The sequence below is a fragment of the Corticium candelabrum genome, chromosome 3, assembly GCF_963422355.1.
Source record: "Corticium candelabrum chromosome 3, ooCorCand1.1, whole genome shotgun sequence".
In the NCBI taxonomy this organism is placed as follows: domain Eukaryota; kingdom Metazoa; phylum Porifera; class Homoscleromorpha; order Homosclerophorida; family Plakinidae; genus Corticium; species Corticium candelabrum.
Window position 1 is genome coordinate 8,414,337 of NC_085087.1, and position 24,173 is coordinate 8,438,509.

The following is a 24,173-nucleotide window of genomic DNA, read 5'->3' on the forward strand; positions in this document are numbered from 1 at the left end:
CGTACTATCCAATTTGACTTCCGACAGTGTTGTGTTATCAGTGTGCATGTGGGTTGCTTCATTCCATAAAACTGTACATATACCGTCTAGTACTGTCTCGTTTGTTGGTATGCTTCGAAACATAAGCTTTCTCTCTCGATCATTAAGACTGTACATCACCAATGACTCATTCAACATTCCTGTCTTCACATAGTACAATCGAATATCACGAAAATCTAATACAAAAACAAGATGTACAGTACAGTACCACAGACATATGACTACTGATCTGTTAAGAAACCTGGTGGTTGTAAATCCGTGTGTATGACAGATGCCACTGCTGGTTTGCTAACAAGCCTGTTGCCTCTTGCAGCTACTGTTGCATTGACAGCAGTGCATGATGGAATACCTGGCACAATCAATGTCTGCAGAGTCGTTTCTTGTGTTTCGCTGTAGTTCCCATATTTCACATGAACAATAAACCCTCTGACAGTTTCGTGTTTATCAGGATTGATAGGTGAACGAGAAGACCATATAAGTCGAATTCTGTGACAGTCCAGACTCTCTATCCGAAAATCAACTGGTTGCTCAGGAGGCCCTAACAAACAATAATTTAGTAAAACAATCATACAATGCTATAATATAAAACATTTGCAACTTCACTGTCAGTCTGTCTGTCTGTCTGTCTGCCTGTGTGTGTGTGTGTGTGTGTGTGTGTGTGTGTGTGTGTGTGTGTGTGTGTGTGTGTGTGTGTGTGTGTGTGTGTGTGTGTGTGTAACACAAACTATATCCTTGACACTCACCTATTACGGTAACACACACTTTGTCCTCTACACCACTAGATGTTCCTGAACTAACAGTGATCCGAAAGCAGCTTTCATCCGCATTCGTCGTGTTTCCAAGAGATTTAATGAAGGCTGTCTCGTTGTTAATATTCCTTGATACCACATCATACTCCTTAGCATCTGTGAGTCTTGTTATGCGAATGTCAACAAAACCAATAAAATCAACAGCAAACGAAATCTCAAGAGGCACACCCAGTAAAACAGTCGAGTTCTCCAGTTTAGAGAGTTTAGGAGCTATAATGTGCAACAATGAATACATCTAGTCAATACATCTTGAAAGCAGTCACTGCAACAGAATGTCTGGTAAATCTAGTTCAAGAACACAGAAAGAGAACAACTGCACACACAATTCTAAAATAATACCAATCTAACAGTTAGCATAAACTGATGTACCGTATTCGCCCGTAATAACGCCCATACCAAAATAACGTCCATGCCTATATATACACCCATATGCGACAGGTCAGAACTTTCAGCCTGAAAAAAACCCCGTGCCCAACTATACGCCCATGCCCAAGTAGCCCAGGACACGCATGCGCAGACAAAACAAAATGGGGTCCGCAGAAGATTGTCTCCATCCGTGTGCGTTTGATGAGCTGGTGTCAGTGTTGAGTGAAAGTGCTTACTGCTAGACTCGTGTCTTCGTTGCAATTACCGACCCTGATGCTCTTGACATGCTTCAGGCCGACCCCGTCTCTAGTTTCTAGCTGTGTGTATGTTGATGCTGTATGGATACCAGTACCTTTGATCTTGCAGATGGTTAATTGCAAGCATTTGTGGTATTTCTGTCTTCAAGTATCTAGAGGATAAGGGGTCGTCCATATTTATCGGCATTTTCACGAGCGTAGAAAACGTACGCTGGGGGGAGGGGGTAAAACAAGGCGTACGCTTTGGAAAAATGCCGTTCTAACGCATGCGTAGGACGTTCTCACTGAGGTAGTTCAATGGTATTGCACACAGGTTCGCGTGGTCAAACCAACCATTACGCTACGTAGCAGTTCGCTGCATCCGGGTTAATGAGCAATATCCGGGTTTCTCTTCTCGCCTCGTGTCTTGATGGATAACGTAGAGAAGCTGTCAGAGTTGTCAAACTGTGCGGACTCTGTACATACGCACCCTGTGAATGCCTATCAGCATTTTGTCAACGCTTTTGTATATATCAATAACAGTTACGGCAGGCAAGATGCTGTGAGGAAGGCGCAGGAGGTTTGGAAGGTTGTAATGACACTTCAATAGTCAAATGTGAAACTTCAATTATACACTATTAAAATTAGATATCTGTGCATTATTGTTAATAATAAATACGAAAAACTTTCTGTGTATCAAGTATGGGCCTATTGAAGCATGTATTATTATTAATATTAAATCAGCATTTTTCGCGTACGCTTTCAGGGAGGGGAGAGGGGGCAGAGAAAAAGCGTACGTTTTGTACGCTCGTGATAATGCCGATAAATATGGACGACCCCTAGCTGGCCAAACAACAGCATTTTGTGACCATGTATACGCCAAGGACCAAAGTAACGCCCATGCCCTAGTGTACGCCCAGAAAAAAGTGTTTCTTTCTATACGGCCAGGGCGTTATTATGGGCAAATACGGTATTGCAATCATTATTATCAATTAATTGTGTGTGTGTGTGTGTTAATTAAATAACATTGACAAATTCTCAAGACATATACCTGTCAATAATGTCACCTCAAACTTGTTACTCCTCTTGCCGTCCTGTTCACAATCAAACCGTCCAGCTTGCTGATAATCTCCTACCAATATCCGCCCATTATCCCCCCTAATCGAATAAATTTTCGTGTCCACAACTAATTTTGAATCATGGAACCACCGAGTTGTATCAGTCGGCTGCAAATGAAATCCGACCGGATTACATTCTAGCCTAAACTTTCCTCCAGTGAAAACATAAGAGGTGACGCCAGTCAATTCTACACGCTCAGACACACTTGCTGCAACACACATTCCACATGCTTGATATCACAGCAAACAGGGAACATTCGAATTCATTCGTAATCGTACCTGGTGCACACTGCAGCATTACACACGCTACTACTGCTGTAAAACCGACAATAACGTTAGTCAGAGATGGTTGAGGTGGTTTTCTAGCGCTCCATTGATTCAATGAACAGTAATGCATTTCGACTGGCTAGCTAGAAACGAAACATGTCGAACAACACGGTTTGCCATCACGCGTCAAGGGGAACGGACACTCACCAACGTGTTAAATGAAGGCAAGGACCAAATGACGTCTCAAACCACAGGGAATATACCTCACAGGGAATATAATCATAGCGTGTGATGACACGTGTGATTACGTTCCAATGTCATCACGCGACTGCTAACGCGCGTTATGACTCAGTCTCTGTGACATCATGTGCGTGTGATTGCTCGTCTGACACGGATGTGACGTTTTCGCGACGGACCAGATAGTCGCTGTCAAATTTCTGCCGTCGACTGACGTGTTGGGAACACTTTCAATTATACGGGACCTTTCATTAAATCTTAGCCACACGTGACAGCTAGCGCTCTAAACGCACGTGGTGTAGGTACTTTTATGTGACAGTGAAATACAAATACAAATGACCCTAGTTGTCATTAATGTAAAGCCACCTGTACTACGACTTCATATGCAAGCCTATCAATAAGTCGTTGCCTAGGGAGACCCAGACGCAGTGCAGTCCCGGATAGTAAGTGGTGATGGCGGCTTACCCGGGTCTACAATCCACACTACGTCTGAGGTGAGGCTACCATTGTAGTGTACACGCGATTACAGATAAAAGACTAACGTATTGTAATGAAGCACTGACTGAGTGAGTGTGTTATCTTATAAGTGGTATGCTAACGTGCGCTAAGTAATTATGACTACTTTGCTATCCGACTGCTTTCCTGGAAGCTCGTGTAGTGGACAGACGTTTCCAGCGTTTATCCAATGAGCAATTAGCAATTAGCAAAGGGAGGAACCGCGGTGATTTTGAATCGGCACTACGCGGGTCTGGCAGGCCGAGGACGGTGAATTGGCGCTACACGAGTCGGGGAGGCCGGAGTAGCCTCGTACCCAGGCCCTCTTGCGCGCCCGGAGAACTAAAAACGCACCTGCTTCTTAGCCTCGCCCCAGACGCAGTGTGGATTGCAGCCCCGGATGCGCTTCCATCACCACTACTAGTAATTCATTTACATTATGACTCGACAAACGCTAAAAACAAAAACAACAGCCACAGCTTCAAGGGCTTCCGCAGTGCAAAAATAAAAAAATTATTTTTTGAGTTAAAGTAAAAGATCTACATATGTGTACTTTAGAAAAAAATAAAATTAGATTTTTGCGAATGTACTGAGAGAATGAGAACAGTTGAAAGTTACTTTCACAATACTATTTCCGGAATGGGGCGGTGTTAGTGGAGGCAGAGTAGCGCTATCATAGGTACACTAGCTAGTACTACCCGCCCTATGGGCGGTGGCAATCTGGGCGGTGGCAATCTATCGTTGTACGCCACTTCTGCAAAGAAGACGGATCTTCCGTGAGACCGGCGTCGTGTCGATCGCCGCGTTACAAACATATAAACAGACGGAAGTGGGCGTTCCCGAGCATTCGCGTTCGTGAGTAACACGTCCAATGGACTTTTCAGACCGTCTACTGAAACGCCGAGTCCTAGTTAGACAATACGTATTTGTTGAAACCCTAGCTGTCATGAAAGTAAACATGCAAACTTCCTAGTAGTCTAGATTACGTATATAGGCCTGGTATAGGTAGTCGTCGTTTTGCGATCGTGATCAAGAGAATAGAAATCTAGAGTCTAGGTATGCAATCAGTTTCGTTGTAACGACAGTGGTATGGTATTTACTGACATAGAAATTGATATCAGCAAACATTGACTATCAACAGTGTTAGATGCAGCACAGTGGAGTAAAGGATTGATTGTAGTATGGGACGTGTGAATGGTTGACTGTAGGTGGCATTCAGCTAATGAAGGTGTTTCTTGGTTTTCAAGTACACACAATCCCTAAAATACAGTGTTAGATGCAGCACAGTGTAGTAAAGGATTGATTCTACTGTAGTTTGGAATGTGTGAATAATTGACTGTAGCTACGTGGCATTCAACTCCTGAAGGTGTTTCTTGGTTGTCACGTACACACAATCCCTAGCTACAATACAAAAGGATAGGGCGACGGAAGTTCATGAAGCGTTTTCGTCGCCGTTTGCTCACGTAAACGAATCGTTCTTAGACTCATCTGTAGTCGGACACGGAAACGATTTTTTAAGATAGATCCTATCATGAAACGTGGTCGTGGGGAGGAGAAATTTGAGATTTGTACACACACACACACACACACACACACACACACACACACACACACACACACACACACACACACACACACACACCAAAAGCTCGATGGATATATAACCACGCCCCTTTCTGTTGTGCGACCGGGATTAGAAGTCTCGCTACGCTCGGCAATTCGTATGGCGAGTGGTTCAGAAACGGCACGTTGGAGCGACCTTGCTACGCGTAGGGATTCGAAAAGCGATTCAGAAGATTTGTCGTCGTCGGACGGATTCTTTGTTGAACAAAGTGCTGGAGCACGCGGGAGAGCAATCTGTCAGTTCGTCGACATTATTGATATGTCACATTTTTACCACAAGTGTGTTCTCAAACATCTGTCACAAGTACAAAACATGATTTAGTTATCATCAAACAACTGCCTAGAAAAAAGCATACGACGCCCGTGTAACTCAGCAAAACGAGAGACAATCTTGTGAAAATCAACGATAGCTGATCTATGAATATGCAGAAGTGCCAGGGCAGATAGACGATCGAACCCATTGTAGCCCTCAGGTAAGTCTTGAGCCGTTTCAGCACGCAGTTGCTCCTTTCGTTTTCCGCAGAAGTTACTGGCAGGGTGCAGGCAATCCTCAAGAGAACGTGAATATTAGGGAAAACGTCCTTGTCGCAGTCCTTTAAGTTAAAGCACCTTCGAGAGAATTCGACTTTGCCTCTTGTAGTGCCCACTTCCTCTTCCACTTCCGATAGTCAGTGTCCAGCGTACTACGACTCGGAAGATCTTCTGCGTAAGTGTCACCGATTGTTTCGATGAGTTGTCTATCGCCTCTATTTACCATTTCAGGTGCCAAGCAGAGCAAGTTTGACGCTTTCCGTTACGTCTCACCCAAGCGAGTCTTCGGTTCACTCATCGGGTAATCAAGAAAAGGGACGACAACAGAACGACGATAATACTCCTTTGGTGATCCATACCGAAAATTGTCACGATGCTGCTGGCGTGACGCAGTTCGTGGGACCTTGGGCTCGGTGCCCACGGTGTCAGCAAGACTTACACTTTGCTGGTACCACCCATCCATAATTTCCTCGCTGCTGCGTACTACTTCAAGATCTTCAATGATTGATTCTACTAAACCGTAAGCCTTGACGATGTCATTGGATTTACGCTGCAGCTTGACACTCAGCAGTTTTACATATACTAAGGCATTTGATGCACACACAAGGGCAACGAGAAACTCGAAAGAGCACAAGACGTGACTTAGACCATTAGCTCTAGAAAGAGTCTCCCTGTTCCAGTTCCATTCACTACACTTTTCCCTCTTAGCATGTTCGTGCAGCATGACGTCAAGGGCTTCCACCGTTGAAGGATATAACTCCATAAACGCTTTATAAGCTTCAAGACATTGGATCCAGCGGGTGCGACAGAGGTCTCGTAGCTTCTGTTTTCGAACGTCTGGCTGGTTAACTTCAATAAACCGCTCCAAGAGGCGCTGCCTTTTTGGTGAATAGTTGAAAAAATTTGTAGTCACCGTAATATTACAGGCCATGTTTCGGATAACTAGTAGACTGCATGCTTTTATGATGGCCAAATTTAGAATGTGTGCATTACAGTGAACATAGAATGCCTTGGGACACGAAGCACAGATTATCCCTTGTACACCTCTTACAGCTGAAGACATACTGGAAGCATTGTCATAACCTTAATAGCTTGAATTCTTCTCGTATGCTGTCGCTCTGGTCCACAAATCGAAGCACCAGATTGAGCTGCTATTGACAAGATATATGTGTATCTTCGTCACAGAGAATGCTAAAAAAAGTTGGCAGCTTTAGGGTTTCTTTATCTTCACAGCCGAAATCGCTCAATGCGCGCGGAAAATGAAGCGGAGGAATCAGTAGCAACAGCTTAGTGTCGTCAAACAACAAATTGAACACAAAAGCTGCAAATGCAGCCATGGACACGTAAAAGGATAAGATTGATTTCGCACTACTAACACAATGCGCGTGCTCACGTCTACTTGTATGTTTCTTTATAATTTCTACACCAATCTGATTCCACTGGAATAGTTTCTGTAGCCAAGTAGAGCTCAACTGCATTAGCTTGTGGAGATTAATTAAAGAAATGCGCCCTTACTATTTACTCGAGGCCCGGATATCTGGGCTAAAGGTACTTGGCTGCTAATATCGCGTCCATATGCATCCTGTACATGATGTTAGTCCTTTGCTTTTCATAAGGGTCTAGCACCTAGAAACAACACCTAATCTACAATTGCACGTAGACTACATGTTTTCCCACCAACAACCAGAGAGCGAAGGTGCTGGTTACTGTACAGGGGCGTAACTAGCATTAAAATTTTACCGAGGCAAGTTTTATATCAATAAGGCAATATATTTAGCCTCAAACTACTAGTAGTCTACTACATATATACTTTAATTAATTAATCAAAGTGAACATGGAGCCTCTATAACGACAATTGCCCCAATCGGCGGTGTCCTGTACAATCAAATCTTTGTAAGACATTCTCTCTGCTTACAGCCACGTCTCTATGAATATATAAAAGAGCTAAGCCACACAGTCTTTCTTGCGTCATTGTTGATCTCGACCACTCCTTCAATCTCCGGAGAGCCGAAAACGATCTTTCGCACGGCACGGAACCAACAGGAGATGTTAGAATAAGTTTGAAAATCTCATGAATATTGGGGAAATATTGACTGTCTGCCATCTTTGCGGCATCCGTTAATGTTACTCTCCTGTCTTTCTCAGGAAGTTGAAAACATTTGGTTTTCCAAACTTCTACTTCAGGCTCGAATGTAGCTCCATTTGGTAAGTCTGGACCATAGAAGAGCTTAATTGAATTCACCTCAGATCTTGTTATACTGCTAACACTGCTAGGAAGAAGTCTATACCCAATGAGCATTGATTCAGATGTATCAGGGAAGCGATTGTTGAGCTCTGTCACAGCGTGATCAATGAAAGGGTAGTACACGTTTCTTCTGAAGTATGCCACAGCGCTGTCCTGTTCCGCAGTCTGCATGCCAGCATTGCTTCTGTAGGTGCTTCTTATTGCGGTTCTAGGTTTATCAATTTGGGCATCCACCTCGCCTGCAACTGTTTGAACTCTTTCCCATAATTCTTTAAACTTGTCTTCACGTCGTTGCGCAGAAATCGTTGTGCGAAGCAGCTTGGCTGTTTGATAAGCCTTCAGAACGTCACAGTTTGGAGATTGCAAAGACTTCGTCAGAGGATCACAAAAGCTCAGAATGTACTGACTAACGACCAAGCAAACAATAAAACTAGAGGACTGTAAAAGTCTGAGGTAAGATGAAGCTTTCGCCCTCGAATCAGTGCCAGAGCTCTCTGCAACAATATCTTGCAGTGCAAGGTATATGGCTTTGTATTTGGCCAAGACACTGGACAGTGTTGCCAATCGAGCCGACCACCTTGTCTCACACAGTACTGGGACTTGCCTTGATGACGATTTACGAATAAGCGTATCACTTAGTTTCGAAGTTTCCTCCTGTTCTAAGTTTTCTTCTAGTTCTTCTTCTGGTTCTTCTTCTTCCTTGTCTTCTGCTGTAATCAATTCAGCCATGTCTCCTGCTATCAAATGCCTACAAAGGATAACTTTTCTTTTTGGACTGCCTCCTAGAAACCACGTCAGTGTTCCTAACGAGTTAAACAAGTCCTGAATTAAAGGGACTTGCCTACAAGAAGATGCAATAACCAAATTCAGTCTATGTGACCGACAATGCTGGTATATAGCCTTTGGTTGTAACCGAAGAATTCGAGCAGAGACACCGGAAACTTTTCCTGACATAACTGCAGCACCGTCGTAGCCCTGGCCACGAAGATAACGAATATCCAAATTGCACTCTTTCATAAAATTGACAATAGCATTGAAAATAGACAGAGCATATGCACAATCCAATTTGACGAATCCTAAGAACTCTTCTCTCACTTGAACCTGACCGGGTACAGAGTCGTCAACAAACCTGATACAGACTGACATCTGCTCTACGTTAGCTGTATCTGTGCACTCATCCGCCATCAACGAAAACCATTTAGCGGCATGAGCATCTTCCAGTATTTTGTCTCTCACCTCAACACCGGCTAACTCTATCAGCTCATTTTGTATTTTCGGGCTCTTGTAACAGGCGTTCTTCTTTCCGTGCTCTAGATGACTTTTCAGAGTAGGATTGAACTGAGACTGCCAATGGAGGAAGTATTCAAAGTTACTGGATTCTTTTCTCAGAACTTTGTCCCAACTGTGACCCCGAAAGGGAACATTTCGCTGACCGAGAGCAATAACGACATCTATTACAGCTAGAATAATTGCTCGATTACGTTTGACTCTCTCTTCATATTCTTTAGATCTGCTGGTACAAATATCATTTTTCTTTCCTTCGACCACATTCTTGAAAGATAATGCTTTTATGCAAGCATTCTTGTGAATTTCACTTTTCTCATGACAAAGCAGTACACCACGCTTTACTCCAACTGCGTTCTTCCAGTCACAAAAGCCAGTTGTCTTGAAAGCAGTAGCAGACAGTGACTCATCACCAAACAGCACACAGTAGCAACAAAAGCAGGCGTCAGTACTAGGAGAATATCTCAGCCATCTGTATTGACTCTCCCACTCTGGATTGTAACGACGGCCGCCCGTGCTCTGAACTTTACAACCGGTGGGTGGACACCATTTATTTTGCAGCAGGCATATCTTGTCAACGTCGGAAACGACTCTGCCTACGTAGTAGATCGGATCATTCACTGACACTTCTTTGTCATGAGCAGTATCTACAAAGAAAGTGTTTACAAGCGCTACGGTATTACCACCTGTTTCAGTAGAATATGTATAATATTATATGAACCTTATTACATATTCTTAGCATCTATGACGATAACACATTGTTCGATATCGCTCAGTAATTCGCGTCTACTAGGATCACATTTAGCATTGGTACTATACCTTCTGCAGAATTCACTACAGTCTCAAACGGGGACGCAGAATGTACAGTTTCAGGCAGATCGCTTAAATCACCGGAAGATGTCCTGATGAGAAGAACAAGTCACGTACCCCAAAGGGGACCCCATACTTCTGCAGAACAACTTTCTTACCCAAGACATTGCAAAAGAGATAGTTGCTTCTTTTTCTTTCTCTTAGATGGTGGCTCCATCTTACTTGGCAGTCAGCTGTAGGTTTCTCGAGCCACGTGTCTTGCAAGTGCTTCACGTGCCAAGAACGTGCGCTAAAGTTGAGTATCAGAGAGTTTACGCACGCGGTTTCAAATTTGAAAAGAACACGATAGCAGATTTTGTTAGTGCAGAATGTCATATCTTCTGCTCCTAACCTACATGCAGCAAAATTTTTGCAACGCCACACCCTTTTTTTTACCGAGGCAACTGCCTCGGTTGCCTCATGCCTAGTTACGCCTCTGGGTAGGATTCAAGCGCCATGCGGTACGTGTACATGTACTTGTAACATTTTGCTTGTTGTTTCTGTATGCGTGGCTGAGCGATGCTGTTGCAGCTACAGTCAATAGTGTCGTCAACAGAAATTTGGCGTTCCACGGAAATTTGCGAAGGGAACGTGCATGTCCATGACAGCGCGTCTGTTTGTCGAACGAAGCGACTGACCTGTAAGTACGCAAGCCTGCATCTTCCTTTGTTTACACGCCTGCATTGGAAACCTTAGCTGAGACGAGTGGGTTGGGCTAAATACCTCAGTATGCAAAACATTATCACTTGACGAGATGTGTACACTGGTCGAGGGTGTAGCACTGTAGTGCTTCTCTATTTCTTTATTTAACGTCGCATACACCTTGTAATAGCCAATATGCACATGTTCAGCACAACTGATCATTTAATTGCCAAAATGTTGTTCACGCAATGTCTGCTATACAGATGTACCAACCGTCGCTTGTCCAAACACATTGACAGCAACAAGCGTTTTTCCCATTTCACGTAATGTCTGTATCAAAACATTCTCAAGATCTGTAGTAGTCGTACCATGCCTACTAGTTCTCCATTCCTCTAGCATTGCTGCAGCTTGTAGTTCTAATTTGTTAGGATATGTCTGTTCAATCTTAGAAATTCTGCCATACAATTTAAACATTTTTGAATCCAGTCTCCTAGCTAACTCCCTCCACCAACCAGCTGACTCTTCAGCCAGATGCACTAACTTTTGGTCAAAGTCTGCAATTGTAAAACAAACAGCTGACCAATTACAATCATAATATAATAGCAAACTTTTAGTTAGTCTCTAATCTTTGCTCAGCACCAACGAAGTAACTCAAATTTGAAGATAATTATTACATAAATTCGTCAGACTATTATAGTTATTACCCTAATTTAATTAATATGATACGTATTTAATCAATATGAACACTATTTTTCAGTGCACACGCAGCTAGTACTGTACAGTCAATAAGTTCTAAGCATTCAGAATATAATTATTGTGTGTCCACATTCCCTAAACTATGTCGCCATTTCTTTGAGTCCCACCTGCTTAATTAAATTAAACTACAAAAAGCAAGCGCTATGTTAAACAACCTTTGTTCAGTTAGTTAACTAGAAACTTTTAGTAGCATCTGGCTACATCTGTTTTAGGAATAAATGACAACAGTTATATATCATTCATAGGCGTAGGAAGCAACTTTCGACTGGGGGGGCACCTTCATTGGCGGTCTTGTGTGGGCGTTACCAGTTACCAGTTGCTTTTGTTCTCGAAGACATCAGGAAAACGCCAAGATCCAGCAGGCTTATTAACCGTTGCTCAAGTTATTATGTTCAGAACAGACATGTCAAAAAGTGGGGGGGCACGTGCCCCCGGGCCCCCGTGCTTCCTACGCCTATGTATCATTATCACATTTAGTAAGTAAGTGTTGCCAACCAACATATCAATTGTAAAAATGGGCACAATGCTTATGTCACACATTATATCAACATACCAACAAGAACATTCAGGTGGTGTTCCTCCTTTGGCTGGTTCTCCTCAGGTTGGTGCTCCTCGTCCGGTTGGCGGTGCTCCTCGTCCGACTGGTGCTCCTCCTCTGGTTGGTGCTCCTCGTCTGGTTGGTGCTCCTCCTCTGATTGGGGCTCCTCTTCTGGTTGGTGCTCCTCCGGTTGGTGCTCTTCCTCTGGCTGGTGCTCCTCTCCTCCACGTGGTTCAGTTCTCCAGCACCAAATATATATAGCAAAACGTAGTGATCGTACTAGTATTACTGAGACTAGTATTACTGAGACTAGTATTACTGAGACTATAATTCCAGCAATCGCACCTCTTGATAAATCACCACCTGTAAGCAAAACAACCATACATAAGGAGAAGCAACAAACATTACTGTACAAAAAATGTTATCAAACAGCAATGTACAATATATGTTGCTATTCAAGTATTGTAAACTACTTAAGAAGTGGTACGTGTTATACTTGCAAGCAACTTGATTTACGGCTAACATAAATGTCTTATAGCCAGCGGTCAAACTACTAAACAATATGAATGCTTTCATTTATAATGAATTAAACAAAAGTGCTCTGTGTGCATTTTGATTGTGTGTGAGTATAACTGACAGTCTGTAAATGGTTTTCAATACATTATCACATAACAGAAATCTATCATTCGTTCATTCATTCATTCATTCATTCATTCCTAACATGACATCTGACACCACTATCAAATGCAAACGTGGTATTTGAAGTTAATGATGCTCAGTAATGACAAAAATCTACACATGAGTTCTTACTACTAGTTCCAGCTGTAGTTGGTGTAGTAGAAACCTTCATGTACACATCTACAGTATTAAAATTATAGAATCAATACTGAAACTTGGTATCTTGTAGAGATCTTACCCTTACACATGTTCATGACATCTTGATTACAACGTACCATTTGAGGGCAGTTTCTGAATATCTCAGAGTAAGTCTGAGCCTCAGAAACTCCATCAAATTCCCAACAGTTATTTAATGATTCATCAAATTCTTCAGAATTCAAAGATAAGCTGTTTGACAGCAAAAGTTTACAAAGAAACATCCTTAGAGTTTCATTGTTTGAGATTTTAATCTGCAAGCCCAGTTCAACTCCAGTCCAATTAATTGTTACGATACCACTAGGATGATACAGTCTAACACTACTGGCATCTAATAAAGAAACCTATAAGAACAAACAGCACTCAACATAATGCAATTAAATGTGCTAACTTTGTATTGGTACTCCAATAAAAACAGATGAATATATATACTGACTCTTCAATGTCATTCCCCTTGATGCCACACCCACCCTAATATCACTGCACAATGGTGCACCAGTTATGTTCAATTTGGTCGTGAGCTTGTTTAATGGCCATTTCTTGTTCCAACCCTCAGTGTTTGCTATGACAACGTAACTCTGAACAGGTTGATGTTTGGCTGAAATTACTGGTGGTAACCACTCCACATGAACAATGCCTGTACTGTCATTCCATGCTTTCAAACTGCTCGGTTTTATTGGATAACCTGTTCACATCAATACAATTAATTTATATAACTTAAGTAAAATAAAAATACACACAACTTTGTAAAACTGAATTCTAATAACAAGAAATTCTTCCAGTTGTTAAAACTAGGTTATGTCTATCCTTAGCTACATAAAATAATTAAGCACCAACAATGCCAACCTTGTACTGTAATATGCAACTTCCGAGATATAGGTGCAGTCTCTGCTGTATGAATTTGTATATCAACAATAACATCCATCTCATCTGTCACATTGATGAATTCATATATGAAAATCGATCCATCGACCATGATGTGATAAGATGAAAGATTGTTGAGAAGTCCAGCAATGGTCTCAAAATAGATGTTTAAATAACCATCATAAACAACTTCAAAAGAGATATTAGTTGGATAATAAAGTAACACAGTCATATTGTGCAGATGTCTGATGACAGGAGGATCTGCAACAAAATGCTTTTTAACAGAGAACACTACCAAACTGCTCACACACACAGTGACACACACACACACACACACACACACACACACACACACACACACACACACACACACACACACACACACACACACACACACACACACACACACACACACACACACACACACACATACACACAAGAAAACACTAATTCGTTAACATTACAATGTTCTCACCTTTGTACCGCTCCACAATATAAGTATTGCTGGTAATGTCTCCTTGTTCACACTGAAACATTCCAGCTGAAGACCAGTGCCCACTCAACTTATTGTCATTATTATCACGTCCACGAATACATGGTTCACATGGATCACTGTCATCAAGTGTTTTGGCAACAGGTTGACCATTACGAAACCATCCAGTTTTCTCTGTGGTGCCAAGGCTGAATCCCTTGGGGTTGCAAGTCAACTCATATGCGCCATTTCTACCCACAAATCTATTTACTCCTGTCAGTTGAACAGACTTCTGTCCTAATGTGCCTACAATATACAAAAAGAGACAAAAGAAATGAGAACAGGCCTACTTCAAAGTCGTCTTCGTCCTCAAATCAGTCTGAAGTACGTAATTAAACTTTTTTAACTATTTACTCTCCTTCAATAAATGCTTGAATACATTTAAATAAAGTGCTACTCCCTGCTCTCTGCATATAACCATACATATTCCTCTTGATGGTATTCTTACCACCTATCATTGTTATAGCTACGCTGACTGGCTGTACACACACACACACACACACACACACACACACACACACACACACACACACACACACACACACACACACACACACACACACACACACACACACACACACACACACACACACACACACACACACACACACACACACACACACACACACACACACACACACACACACACACACACACACACACACACACACACACACACACACACACACACACACACACACACACACACACACACACACACACACATAAACCTTTCTCAACCAACTATTTAATTAACATGCATGCAAAATGACTAGAAAGCTATAGCTAGTATACAATGTCATCGTGTAATCCATGATCGCATAAATATTCCTGCCTTTTCCTAAATTAATTAATACAACTACGCTCGGCAACTATTTAGCTTCAGCGACAACAAATTAGCTAAACTATAGCTGCGATACATTCTAATTCAGTGCATTACGCCATGAAGTCTTCACAATAAGTTGAACGTAGCCTACAATAGCTAGACAAATTGTTGTCCTAAATTTTTTAAAACATCAGAAATGTCAAAAGCTGATAGTTATTGTTTCTTGTTGCCACTATTATAGCTGGAAGACGATTGTCAAAGTTAGTTCAGCCTCACAACGTTTCACCGCAGACACAGTTTTGCTTAGTCTAACGTGCGCTAAAATTATAGTCAACTAGGTAATTCCCCCAAACTGCAAAGCTTCTATCACTACAAACACTCACAGTATACGTGAAACATAATTGGTCTACGAATCGGTCAAGTGTCTGTCGCTATTCTTGTGCAGTCAAACTTTAAATAAATAAATAATTAAAATTGCTCTGTCCCGCCTACTTCGGTCGTCCTGTAGTAAGCGGAGGGATTAATTAATCGGATCTCATTTCTTTGGAAGACGTTCTGGAAACTTCGAGGATACACACTACTACTACTAGTATCTTGCACTTTTGAATTCAGTGTACACAGCTAGTTGCAACTTCACTCTCCTCATATATACACAACTGGACTACATCTTAGAGTACACCCATGACCTCGAGTGTCCCAAACAACTAGCTAACACTCAATTAATTAATATTAACGACAACATTTTATTTGTGTTGAACAACATTTACACCGCATGGTAGCGACATTTTCCGTGTGCAATAAGCATTTATGTATTAATTTGATCAATTCCTCTGTGCTGTCTGAACCACAAAATCTGCATCACGTGCAAAGCCCCTCCCTTGAAGATCAAACGTGTAAAAAAACTAGACTACTGTCCATCACACCAGCGAAATAGCAACCTAGCTGCAACTCAGTCGAGTGTTTACCTTGTCCGTGCAGTAACAAACACCAAAACAGTGCCGACAAGACTGAATCATAATGACGTCGGCGTGTACGTGACGTCGGCGTGTACGTGACGTCAACTTTGGACATTCTAGTGCGCTTAAGCTTGACAGAAAGGTGTAAAACACTTCGATCTACGAAAAAGCAAATGCAAACACGAATAATGAGAAAATAGTAAAATAACAAACCAAAAGCTGGAAAGGTCGCAAGCAGGCTGCGAGACCCATCCAGTCAATCCGTAATTTAGGAACAGAAAGATCATTAGAGCAACGAAATATCAGAATAAAACGAACGCTTACCTTCCTGTTCCATTTCTTGCATAGTCCGGGTCCTTTAAATGCACATGCTTAATCGATTAATTAACGCGCGCGAGACAATAAAAATAAATTATTATTATTAAATTATTAAATTATTATTATTAAATTATTAAATTATTATTATTAAATTATTAAATTATTATTATTAAATTATTAAATTATTATTAAATTATTAAATTATTATTATTAAATTATTAAATTATTATTATTAAATTATTAAATTATTATTATTAAATTATTATTATTAAATTATTAAATTATTATTATTATTAAACGGAGGAAAGCTAATTCGGGTTAATTTAGCACGCAGTCTCAAAGGCACTGTGCAAGAGGCGACGCAACGATCGCTTCGACCCTCCTAGTAGTAATTATAACTTGTGCAGGTCGGTGTTCACCAGACAAAACTATTCTTCTAAAGATGGCGTTTCGGGTCTATTGTCTAGTTACTGTAATTTATTTGTGTTATTTGCACTAGGCAACTGAACAAACGTTTCTGAACCAGAACTACGGAGCACAGTACGGTACACTGCTATGTGTGTATGGCACATGTGCAGAATTTTAGAAATATGTCAGATGTCTCCTAGAAGAAAATATTGCTTTGCGTAGGTGTAGACAATACGCTAGAATTACGCTATGTACATACGTTTCTGGGAGAAAAAGCGTTTTAGTGCAAAGTTTCTCACCCTATAATTATGAGAGTAAAATAATCGAAATAGATTGAATTAAATTTTAATTGAAGTGTAATATGTTTGGAAATGTGATTTCGTTTTTAATTAAGTTCCTCCACGTCACATATATGTCAATCAACTTATTTGGCAATTGGCTTTTGATACGCAAATAGTATCTCTACACTGTTTTAGATCTGATCTACATACCTGTCAACTTTACGTCATCAAATACATGATATAGTGTGATTAGTGCTCCTTGCGTAATTGACGTCTTCCTATTAGTGTTCTTTGACATGATTATTCTAATATTATGTGTTAGTGTTGATAGGTACTTTACGTCTTTAGAAACATAAGTGTTGACAGGTATTTGATGAGGACACAATTTGACAAGAGTATTTTAATTACTTACGTCTCGACACTTGTGTCTTTGTGTGTTAGCAATTACGGTAAATGTAAGCACCTGGCGATTGGTGTGTACAGGAAGTGTTGTAGTGTAGGTGGTGGTGGTGGTGGTGGTGGTTGGTGGTGGTGGTGGTTGGTGGTGGTGGTGGTGGTGGTGGTTGGTGGTGGTGGTGGTGGTGGTGGTTGGTGGTGGTGGTGGTGGTGGTGGTGGTTGGTGGTGGTGGTGGTGGTGATGATGAATATGGTGAATTTTAGAGCCTCACACTCAACCTTTGTTCACGCATGTTAATATGAGTCCCCTATACTCCGCACAAGAAATATGATTATTAATTAATTAATTGAAACATGCGCACAAGAAGGGATCGGTTATAGGGTAGAAGAGTACACCAGAAACGCAGGTATACGTAGTCATGATAGACCTTGTAATAGCCAATATGCACAGCATATACATCCAGCACAACCAATCATTTAATTAATTGCCAAAAACCATGCATGCAATGTCTGCTAAACAAGAGAACCATACATCTTGTTAACGTACTTTACCAGGGCTTCACCAAATACATCACATGCCTGACGTTTCATTTTCATGTCCAAAAATGCGGTAACAACCAAACGGCATTTAGCATCTACACTCAATTCGTCACGCCAATCCTCCATCATTTTATATGCCTGGTCAAAGGATGTTCTTTGATTGCTATTCTGTATTACACTGATTTCGGAAACAGTGAACTTCTCTGGATTAAGCAGAGCAGCAAATTGTGTCCAACAATGAGTAATATTGCCAACTACCCGCACAAGCTGTTTCCTGCTGAGCTGACATTCAGCGGCTTGTGCCAACCTCCTTTCAGCTACTTCACCTGTAAGCAAAGATGTCAACCAACACAAACAACTTTTAATTAATTAAACTATCGAATTTTGTCATGTGCATGACATCTATTGATGTCCAAATTGGTTTGTATTTAGCTTAAGTTAGCTAGGCAACTGTTTCAGAGGTCGGCATGCAAGTTTAGTTAATAACACATGATGAATTATATATGTGTGGTCAAGATCAAGCCATTGCATGTTTTTGACTGGAATGGTGTTACGTTTTATTCTATTTTTGTTATGAATTCATTACATGAGAAATTCATTACGTGAGAAAAACGTGCACCCACGCTTACTAATACTGCATGCCACTTATTGTCTGCAAACATTCACATCATGTAAAAGAAATTTGACTCCCATGTCTGTCAACTCGTTTCTGCTCTGAATTCATACAGTAACACTTCATGCAGCCACTATACTGTATTGACATCCAGATCTATAACAAACTGTTTCCACCAACTAGCTATGCATGTTTCTACCAATTCACATAACTTCTGAATCAACAACAAAAAGGCATATGATAATATGCCAATACCTTTCACAGATGTACTATGTATACTTAAAGACAACTTTGAATCGTGCAATTATTTTCAACCATAATATAGTGAAAAAAGCAGCTCATGTAAGACAGATATGTGTAGCTATCATACCTAAACGAGGTGAGGTGCTGTAAGGTGCCCTCGTTGTTCCCATGGTTGAAGGCGCTGTTTCGCTCTGTCAATACAAACAAAGACAAATAAGTCATAGTTAATCCAGCAGCAGTTATCAACACATCAAAATTGCATCAAGCATGAGTGGCTATAAATTACGTGCATAACCACCTAAAACCTTATTTTTCTTAACAAATACATAATATTTGCATAATTTCCATCAACAATTGTTTGTCAATATGTATACCCAAAAAGACACCGGTAGTATTATATATAAAGAATTCCAGTTGTCATTTCAAAACCATTTATTTATATCCTATTTACCAAAATTCTACCCTTTTACTTACTTGCCAATTTCCTGTGGCTCCAAAATGTGACGACATCGATTCACGGTCTGTAATAAAATACGCCAACTGGTTTCAACACACTGGTAGTTAATTAAAGCAAGAGCTATTGCTACCATGAAAGCCACTAGACGGATAACTAGGAATTGGTTCATCCTAAACAGCAAAGCAAATTCAATTTTGCAGATCAACCAATGTTAAAGCACATGCATTCGTACCGTCTCTGAAGAGATAGGTATTATCACATTCTCATACCAATCATTTATTGAGAAGGTAAGCATCAGAGAATCCAAGTCAGACACATTTTCATGTTGTTTGCATTCAACTTCAAATTGTAAATATTTCGGAATGCCAAATGGTTTCCGCCATAGATCCTTGACATCAACACGCTGCAACATCAGTTAACATCTGATCACTCTGCTGCAGTTCATATATGCCTGGCACTTCTCTTACCATCACCGGCGGAGTAGTTTTGCAAAATTTTCCTTGAACATTAATTTGCAGTGTTCCTTCTCCTGGTATGTCAAAATTTCTATAACCATCAAGAAATTTACGTTTTGGCCTTTCTTTAGTTGCCTCACATTTGAGTATTTTCTACAAGCAAATACAAGATCCTTCAGTCAGAATAAGTAACATGTGCATTAGAAATATGTAACTACATCTAATTACCTCCAACATGTGGTAACAGTAGTCATGAATACAAATGTCAATTATCCATTTGCGCATGTGACAATACCCAAATACTGACCAATGTACTGGCTTCTTCTTAGTCTCGGATTCAACTGGCTGACCAATCCAGCAAAAAGTGCCAAATTTGGACAAACTCAAGTGACCAGTACGAACATTGAATGTACAATTAGAATTCCTAATTTCTTCCTCAGCAGTACTACTGTTAAACTGCATGACAGTTTTCCAGTTTCCATATGTCTCATACTCCTCATTGTAACATCTCAAGAGTTGTATTTGCATTTTTAAGTCTTTAACACAAACTGGAAAGTGGACTTGAACAGGATGACTCAACTGCAGCAGAGAGGGTTCCAGAGTTAGCAACAGACTCAAAACACAGCCTGTCTCACTGCCCCATGGTATTCTGTTTCTATCTAAATGTAATCTGGCAGTAATAATTGTATCTTCACTAACTGCTCTCGGTGGAAAAGAAAGATCAAATTTGCCACCTAGTCTTTGACAACCCCTGGGACCAACCTTGAATGATGCTTCTAAAACTGTTGAGTCCTGAACAAGCTAGTTACAAATAAACTGTTTAATTTATGATACAGAGATAGCAAAGAATATACATACACTTGATGGCTCCTCTGATCCATCCCTTGATGCTTGAATGCCTTGAGCCAAATGAGAAAGCACTTGTACACTACCATTCACAAGCTGCCGATCATCAGATGATCTGTTAGTAAAGTTGCTTGATCTGTGTGAAGACATTGAACAATTATTTGACAACTGATGAGATCTATTACATTATGTGCTAATGTTTAACTATAGTGACAACGATATGTATTGTTAACACATCTTACTGTAGCGCAGTTGCTGAAACAGTACTACTTGTCCCATTATCAACAAAACTGTCTGCTGAAGCTGATTCTTTCCTCATACTTGCAGTCACATCTGTCACCATTGCTTGTGTTTGTTGACTGTACATGCTTAATTCACCTATGCCCTCTTGCACTTTCTGAAATTGGTCGGCCGTGTCTTCACTCTGTTCATGCATTCTTTGAGAAAGTTGTTCTAACAAAATTGTCTGCTTTTTGGTCTCGTGTAATATTGCATCCCCGTAATATTGACCTGCATTAATAGCTGCCTTTACCCAAAATAAATCACCATTTCATCAGTATAGTGTCTGTCTTACTTTGATCTGCAACAACCCTCCTATCATTCAACTCTGTTGAAACCATCAAAGAAACAGTGCTGTCATCGTTGGCGACGGCAGCGGCGGCATCATTATTATCATTATAATCGTTGTTGTCATCATTGCCTTCAAAGAGAAACATACTTAGTGTGTAAAATACACACATGCGTGTATATGCACATATCATACTCTTCTTTTGTGTAGAAAATTCATGTTTAAGTTCACAATATGAACTGCACTAAGTGCGTAGCACATTACTGAGTATGACAGACCTTTCGTCGCCCCACACCCCCACATAGTCCACACACTGAAAGTAAGTCAAGCTATAGATGTAAGTACGCTACTCGCTAAGTCGCATGACGCTACAAAGTTTCGTGACATATGGCACATAGCTGAAATACTCTCCCTAGTGCAGACTACACAAATTGCTCCGTAAGGGTGTTTGATTGTTTGATTCAAAACTTGCACAAAAAGTTCAACAAAGAGTAACCAGTAACTTCCAAAACACAAACTGAATAACATATGATGCATGATCAATTAATCGACTTATTGCAACCAATATTTGTTAGCTCTACTGCTTCCCAAGTCCTAATGTAAATTGCACACAAACATTTTAAGCTGTCTTGTACTGACATTTATATACGCCAAGCACAAAAAAAGACTACTTTACATTTGAATTCAAGTCACCACATCCCTAGACCTACATTATTTAAAGGCTGACAACTACTCTGTTAATTAATTAAGTGATTAGTGCTTACCTGGAGCATTGCATGTTTGATTCTCTCCTCTGCTTTCTTGCCTACTTTCAGTTTGTTTGGTTTCATGATCAGATGCACTTTTTGTACTGTCATCAGACTGTCTAACAGAGTTTGCTGCATCAAAAACTCCTACATAATTAGAAGCAAAATATTAGTAAACTATAGACCATGCCTCATATTAATAAGTGTTAAATACATTAATGTTATCACAAAAAACCTTTACCTGAAGTAGCAGAAGCCTCAGCTTCTGTGTGATGTTGATTATCTGTATTATTAAATATCAACATGTCAACAAAACACCCCATGTTATTGCATGTGGATGTCTAAAACTTACTTTCAATACAAGCAGGAAGTGATGGTGTTCTTGTGTCACCTTCATGATGACTCACACTTGAATTGCTAGTTTCTATAACACCATGTTGTTCTCCATCAATTCTATCCACATCACTCTCTCCATACACATCACTCTCTCCATCACTTCCATCTACATTGCTCTCTCGTACTAAAACACTGGAACCATTGTTGCGTGTGTCATGTGATGCTAACTGAGACTCATCAGGTGCACCAGGAGTTTCAGCAAATGTAGGAGGACTAGTGGGTACCAAATACATTGAAGTCTGACGCCTCTGCCTGCAATACATAGCAAGTACAACTGCTACTAGTAGTAGTACTGCTACGACAGGAACTGTTACTCCGGCAATTACCTCATGAGACAAACCACCACCTGCAAGCAAAACAACCAGGCATGAGAGAAAGCAAAAAGACATTCTAGACGAGAGCAGAAATATATGCAATAATGATTATAGAGAGATAGTACCCAATTTATTTGATCAAAGTCTTGAAAGGCTTCTTGAGAATAATTAGTCAAGACACAGTTAAGGCTATAATTACCGAGAAGAAAGCCCCTCATGACCAAAGCCCAATAAACATGATATTTGCAGTCTGCACGCCATGCATTGTTTGTTGCATGTTTTGCTCAACCATCTGTGAACTTGCATGTTGGCAAGGCCTGGTTTGGTTGGTAAAATGCTACGTGGGTTATAGCACATCTATATATGTTGACATGGACAAGTGTTGACGACAAGTCACATGGTTATGGCATAATAACTGGTGAAAGGAGCTTCATACAGCATACCGGTAGGGCGAGTTACTTGTATTATCACATCAACCACAAACAACACAGAATAAAGCTAAACTCATATCACTAAAAGTTGGCAAACATTTGATTAATTGGTGCTCATCGATTCGACGAGAAATGTCTATATGCAGTAACACAACTGTTCTTACCACTAGGTTCAGCTGGTGATGGTGGTGGTGTAGCGAAGAGATCCGTGTACACATCTATTAGGATTAAAATTAAAATCAACGAAACTGAAACGTCAGTATGTTGTAAAGAGCTCACCCATACACATGTTCAAGACACCGTGATGATTACAAGACGTCTTCTTAGGACAGTTTCTGAATATTTCAGAGTAATGCTGAGCCTCAAAAACATCGTTGAATTTCCAACAGCTTTTTGCTGATCCATTAAATTCTTTCGAATTCATAGATAAACTATGCAACAGTATAAGTTTACAAATAAACTTCCTTGAAGTTTCGTTCTTTGGGACACTGTCAATCTGAAACTCCAGTTCATCTCCATTCAGAGTGAACGTAACAATCCTGGGATAGACTCTCACAGTACTACCAGCTAATAAGAGAACACGTCAAAATGACGCTCAACATTACTGCTAATAGACTAACTTTGTGTCCGTAGTCCAATATGGACAGATGAATATACATACTCGCTGGTAAGTGTCATTCTCCTTGATGCCACACTTAACTTGATGCCACTGCACAACGGTGCATTAGTTATCTTCCATTGAGTTGTAGACTTGTCTAATACCCATTCCCTACTCCAATTCTCACTGTGAGCTTTGACAACATAACCATCAACAGGTTCGTGTTTGTCAGAAGTCGGTGGTGACCACTCCATATCAACAACAGCCGTTGTACTGCTACTCTTTACTGTCAAGTTCCTTGGTTCTTTTGGGTAGCCTGTCCACATCAACACAATCAGTAAATAAGTCAATAAATAAGCAAAAACATTTGCTGATTACATTAATGTATATTGTATATGCTTATTATAGTAATTACAGTCTTTCAATTCCTTTATTGCAAATTCTGTCTATTAACCAGTAAATTGTAGTTTACTGGGG

The 24,173-nt window shown here is 40.5% G+C and overlaps 3 protein-coding genes across 4 annotated transcripts in view; all 3 read right to left on the reverse strand.

The window, feature by feature from the left end:
• The window catches only part of LOC134177402 (uncharacterized), a 7,974-nt gene extending 4,831 nt beyond the window's left edge, over positions 1 to 3,143 (reverse strand). Inside the window, exons 1-6 of one of the 2 annotated variants that reach the window (XM_062644178.1) lie at positions 3,043 to 3,143; positions 2,848 to 2,978; positions 2,502 to 2,777; positions 783 to 1,058; positions 281 to 577; positions 1 to 215 (exon numbers count right to left, since the gene is read on the reverse strand). The exon at positions 1 to 215 is cut by the window's left edge and continues 124 nt beyond it. In XM_062644178.1, the coding sequence (XP_062500162.1) occupies positions 1 to 215; positions 281 to 577; positions 783 to 1,058; positions 2,502 to 2,777; positions 2,848 to 2,965 (1,182 nt within the window). In that variant the 5' untranslated portion in view covers positions 2,966 to 2,978; positions 3,043 to 3,143. Of the gene's footprint in view, positions 216 to 280; positions 578 to 782; positions 1,134 to 2,501; positions 2,778 to 2,847; positions 2,979 to 3,042 lie in introns of those variants that run through there. The other variant, XM_062644179.1, reaches the window with a different exon arrangement.
• A 4,310-nt stretch (positions 3,144 to 7,453) lies between these two features.
• LOC134177163 (uncharacterized) lies at positions 7,454 to 16,433 on the reverse strand. Its single transcript, XM_062643910.1, has 10 exons — positions 16,411 to 16,433; positions 16,300 to 16,325; positions 16,096 to 16,245; positions 14,248 to 14,550; positions 13,755 to 14,033; positions 13,300 to 13,593; positions 12,952 to 13,239; positions 12,846 to 12,893; positions 12,051 to 12,398; positions 7,454 to 9,897 (listed from the first exon to the last, which is right to left on the reverse strand). The coding sequence occupies exons 3-10, from the start codon at positions 16,199 to 16,201 to the stop codon at positions 7,565 to 7,567; spliced, it is 3,999 nt and encodes a 1,332-aa protein (XP_062499894.1). The 5' UTR covers positions 16,202 to 16,245; positions 16,300 to 16,325; positions 16,411 to 16,433; the 3' UTR covers positions 7,454 to 7,564.
• A 1,475-nt stretch (positions 16,434 to 17,908) lies between these two features.
• Positions 17,909 to 23,504, reverse strand: LOC134176784 (uncharacterized). Its single transcript, XM_062643445.1, has 15 exons — positions 23,378 to 23,504; positions 23,263 to 23,316; positions 22,310 to 22,699; positions 22,199 to 22,240; positions 21,976 to 22,104; positions 21,218 to 21,343; positions 20,886 to 21,153; positions 20,656 to 20,779; positions 20,026 to 20,598; positions 19,810 to 19,950; positions 19,575 to 19,745; positions 19,473 to 19,512; positions 19,360 to 19,406; positions 19,013 to 19,076; positions 17,909 to 18,355 (listed from the first exon to the last, which is right to left on the reverse strand). The coding sequence occupies exons 1-15, from the start codon at positions 23,385 to 23,387 to the stop codon at positions 18,003 to 18,005; spliced, it is 2,532 nt and encodes an 843-aa protein (XP_062499429.1). The 5' UTR covers positions 23,388 to 23,504; the 3' UTR covers positions 17,909 to 18,002.
• Positions 23,505 to 24,173: the final 669 nt, after the last annotated feature.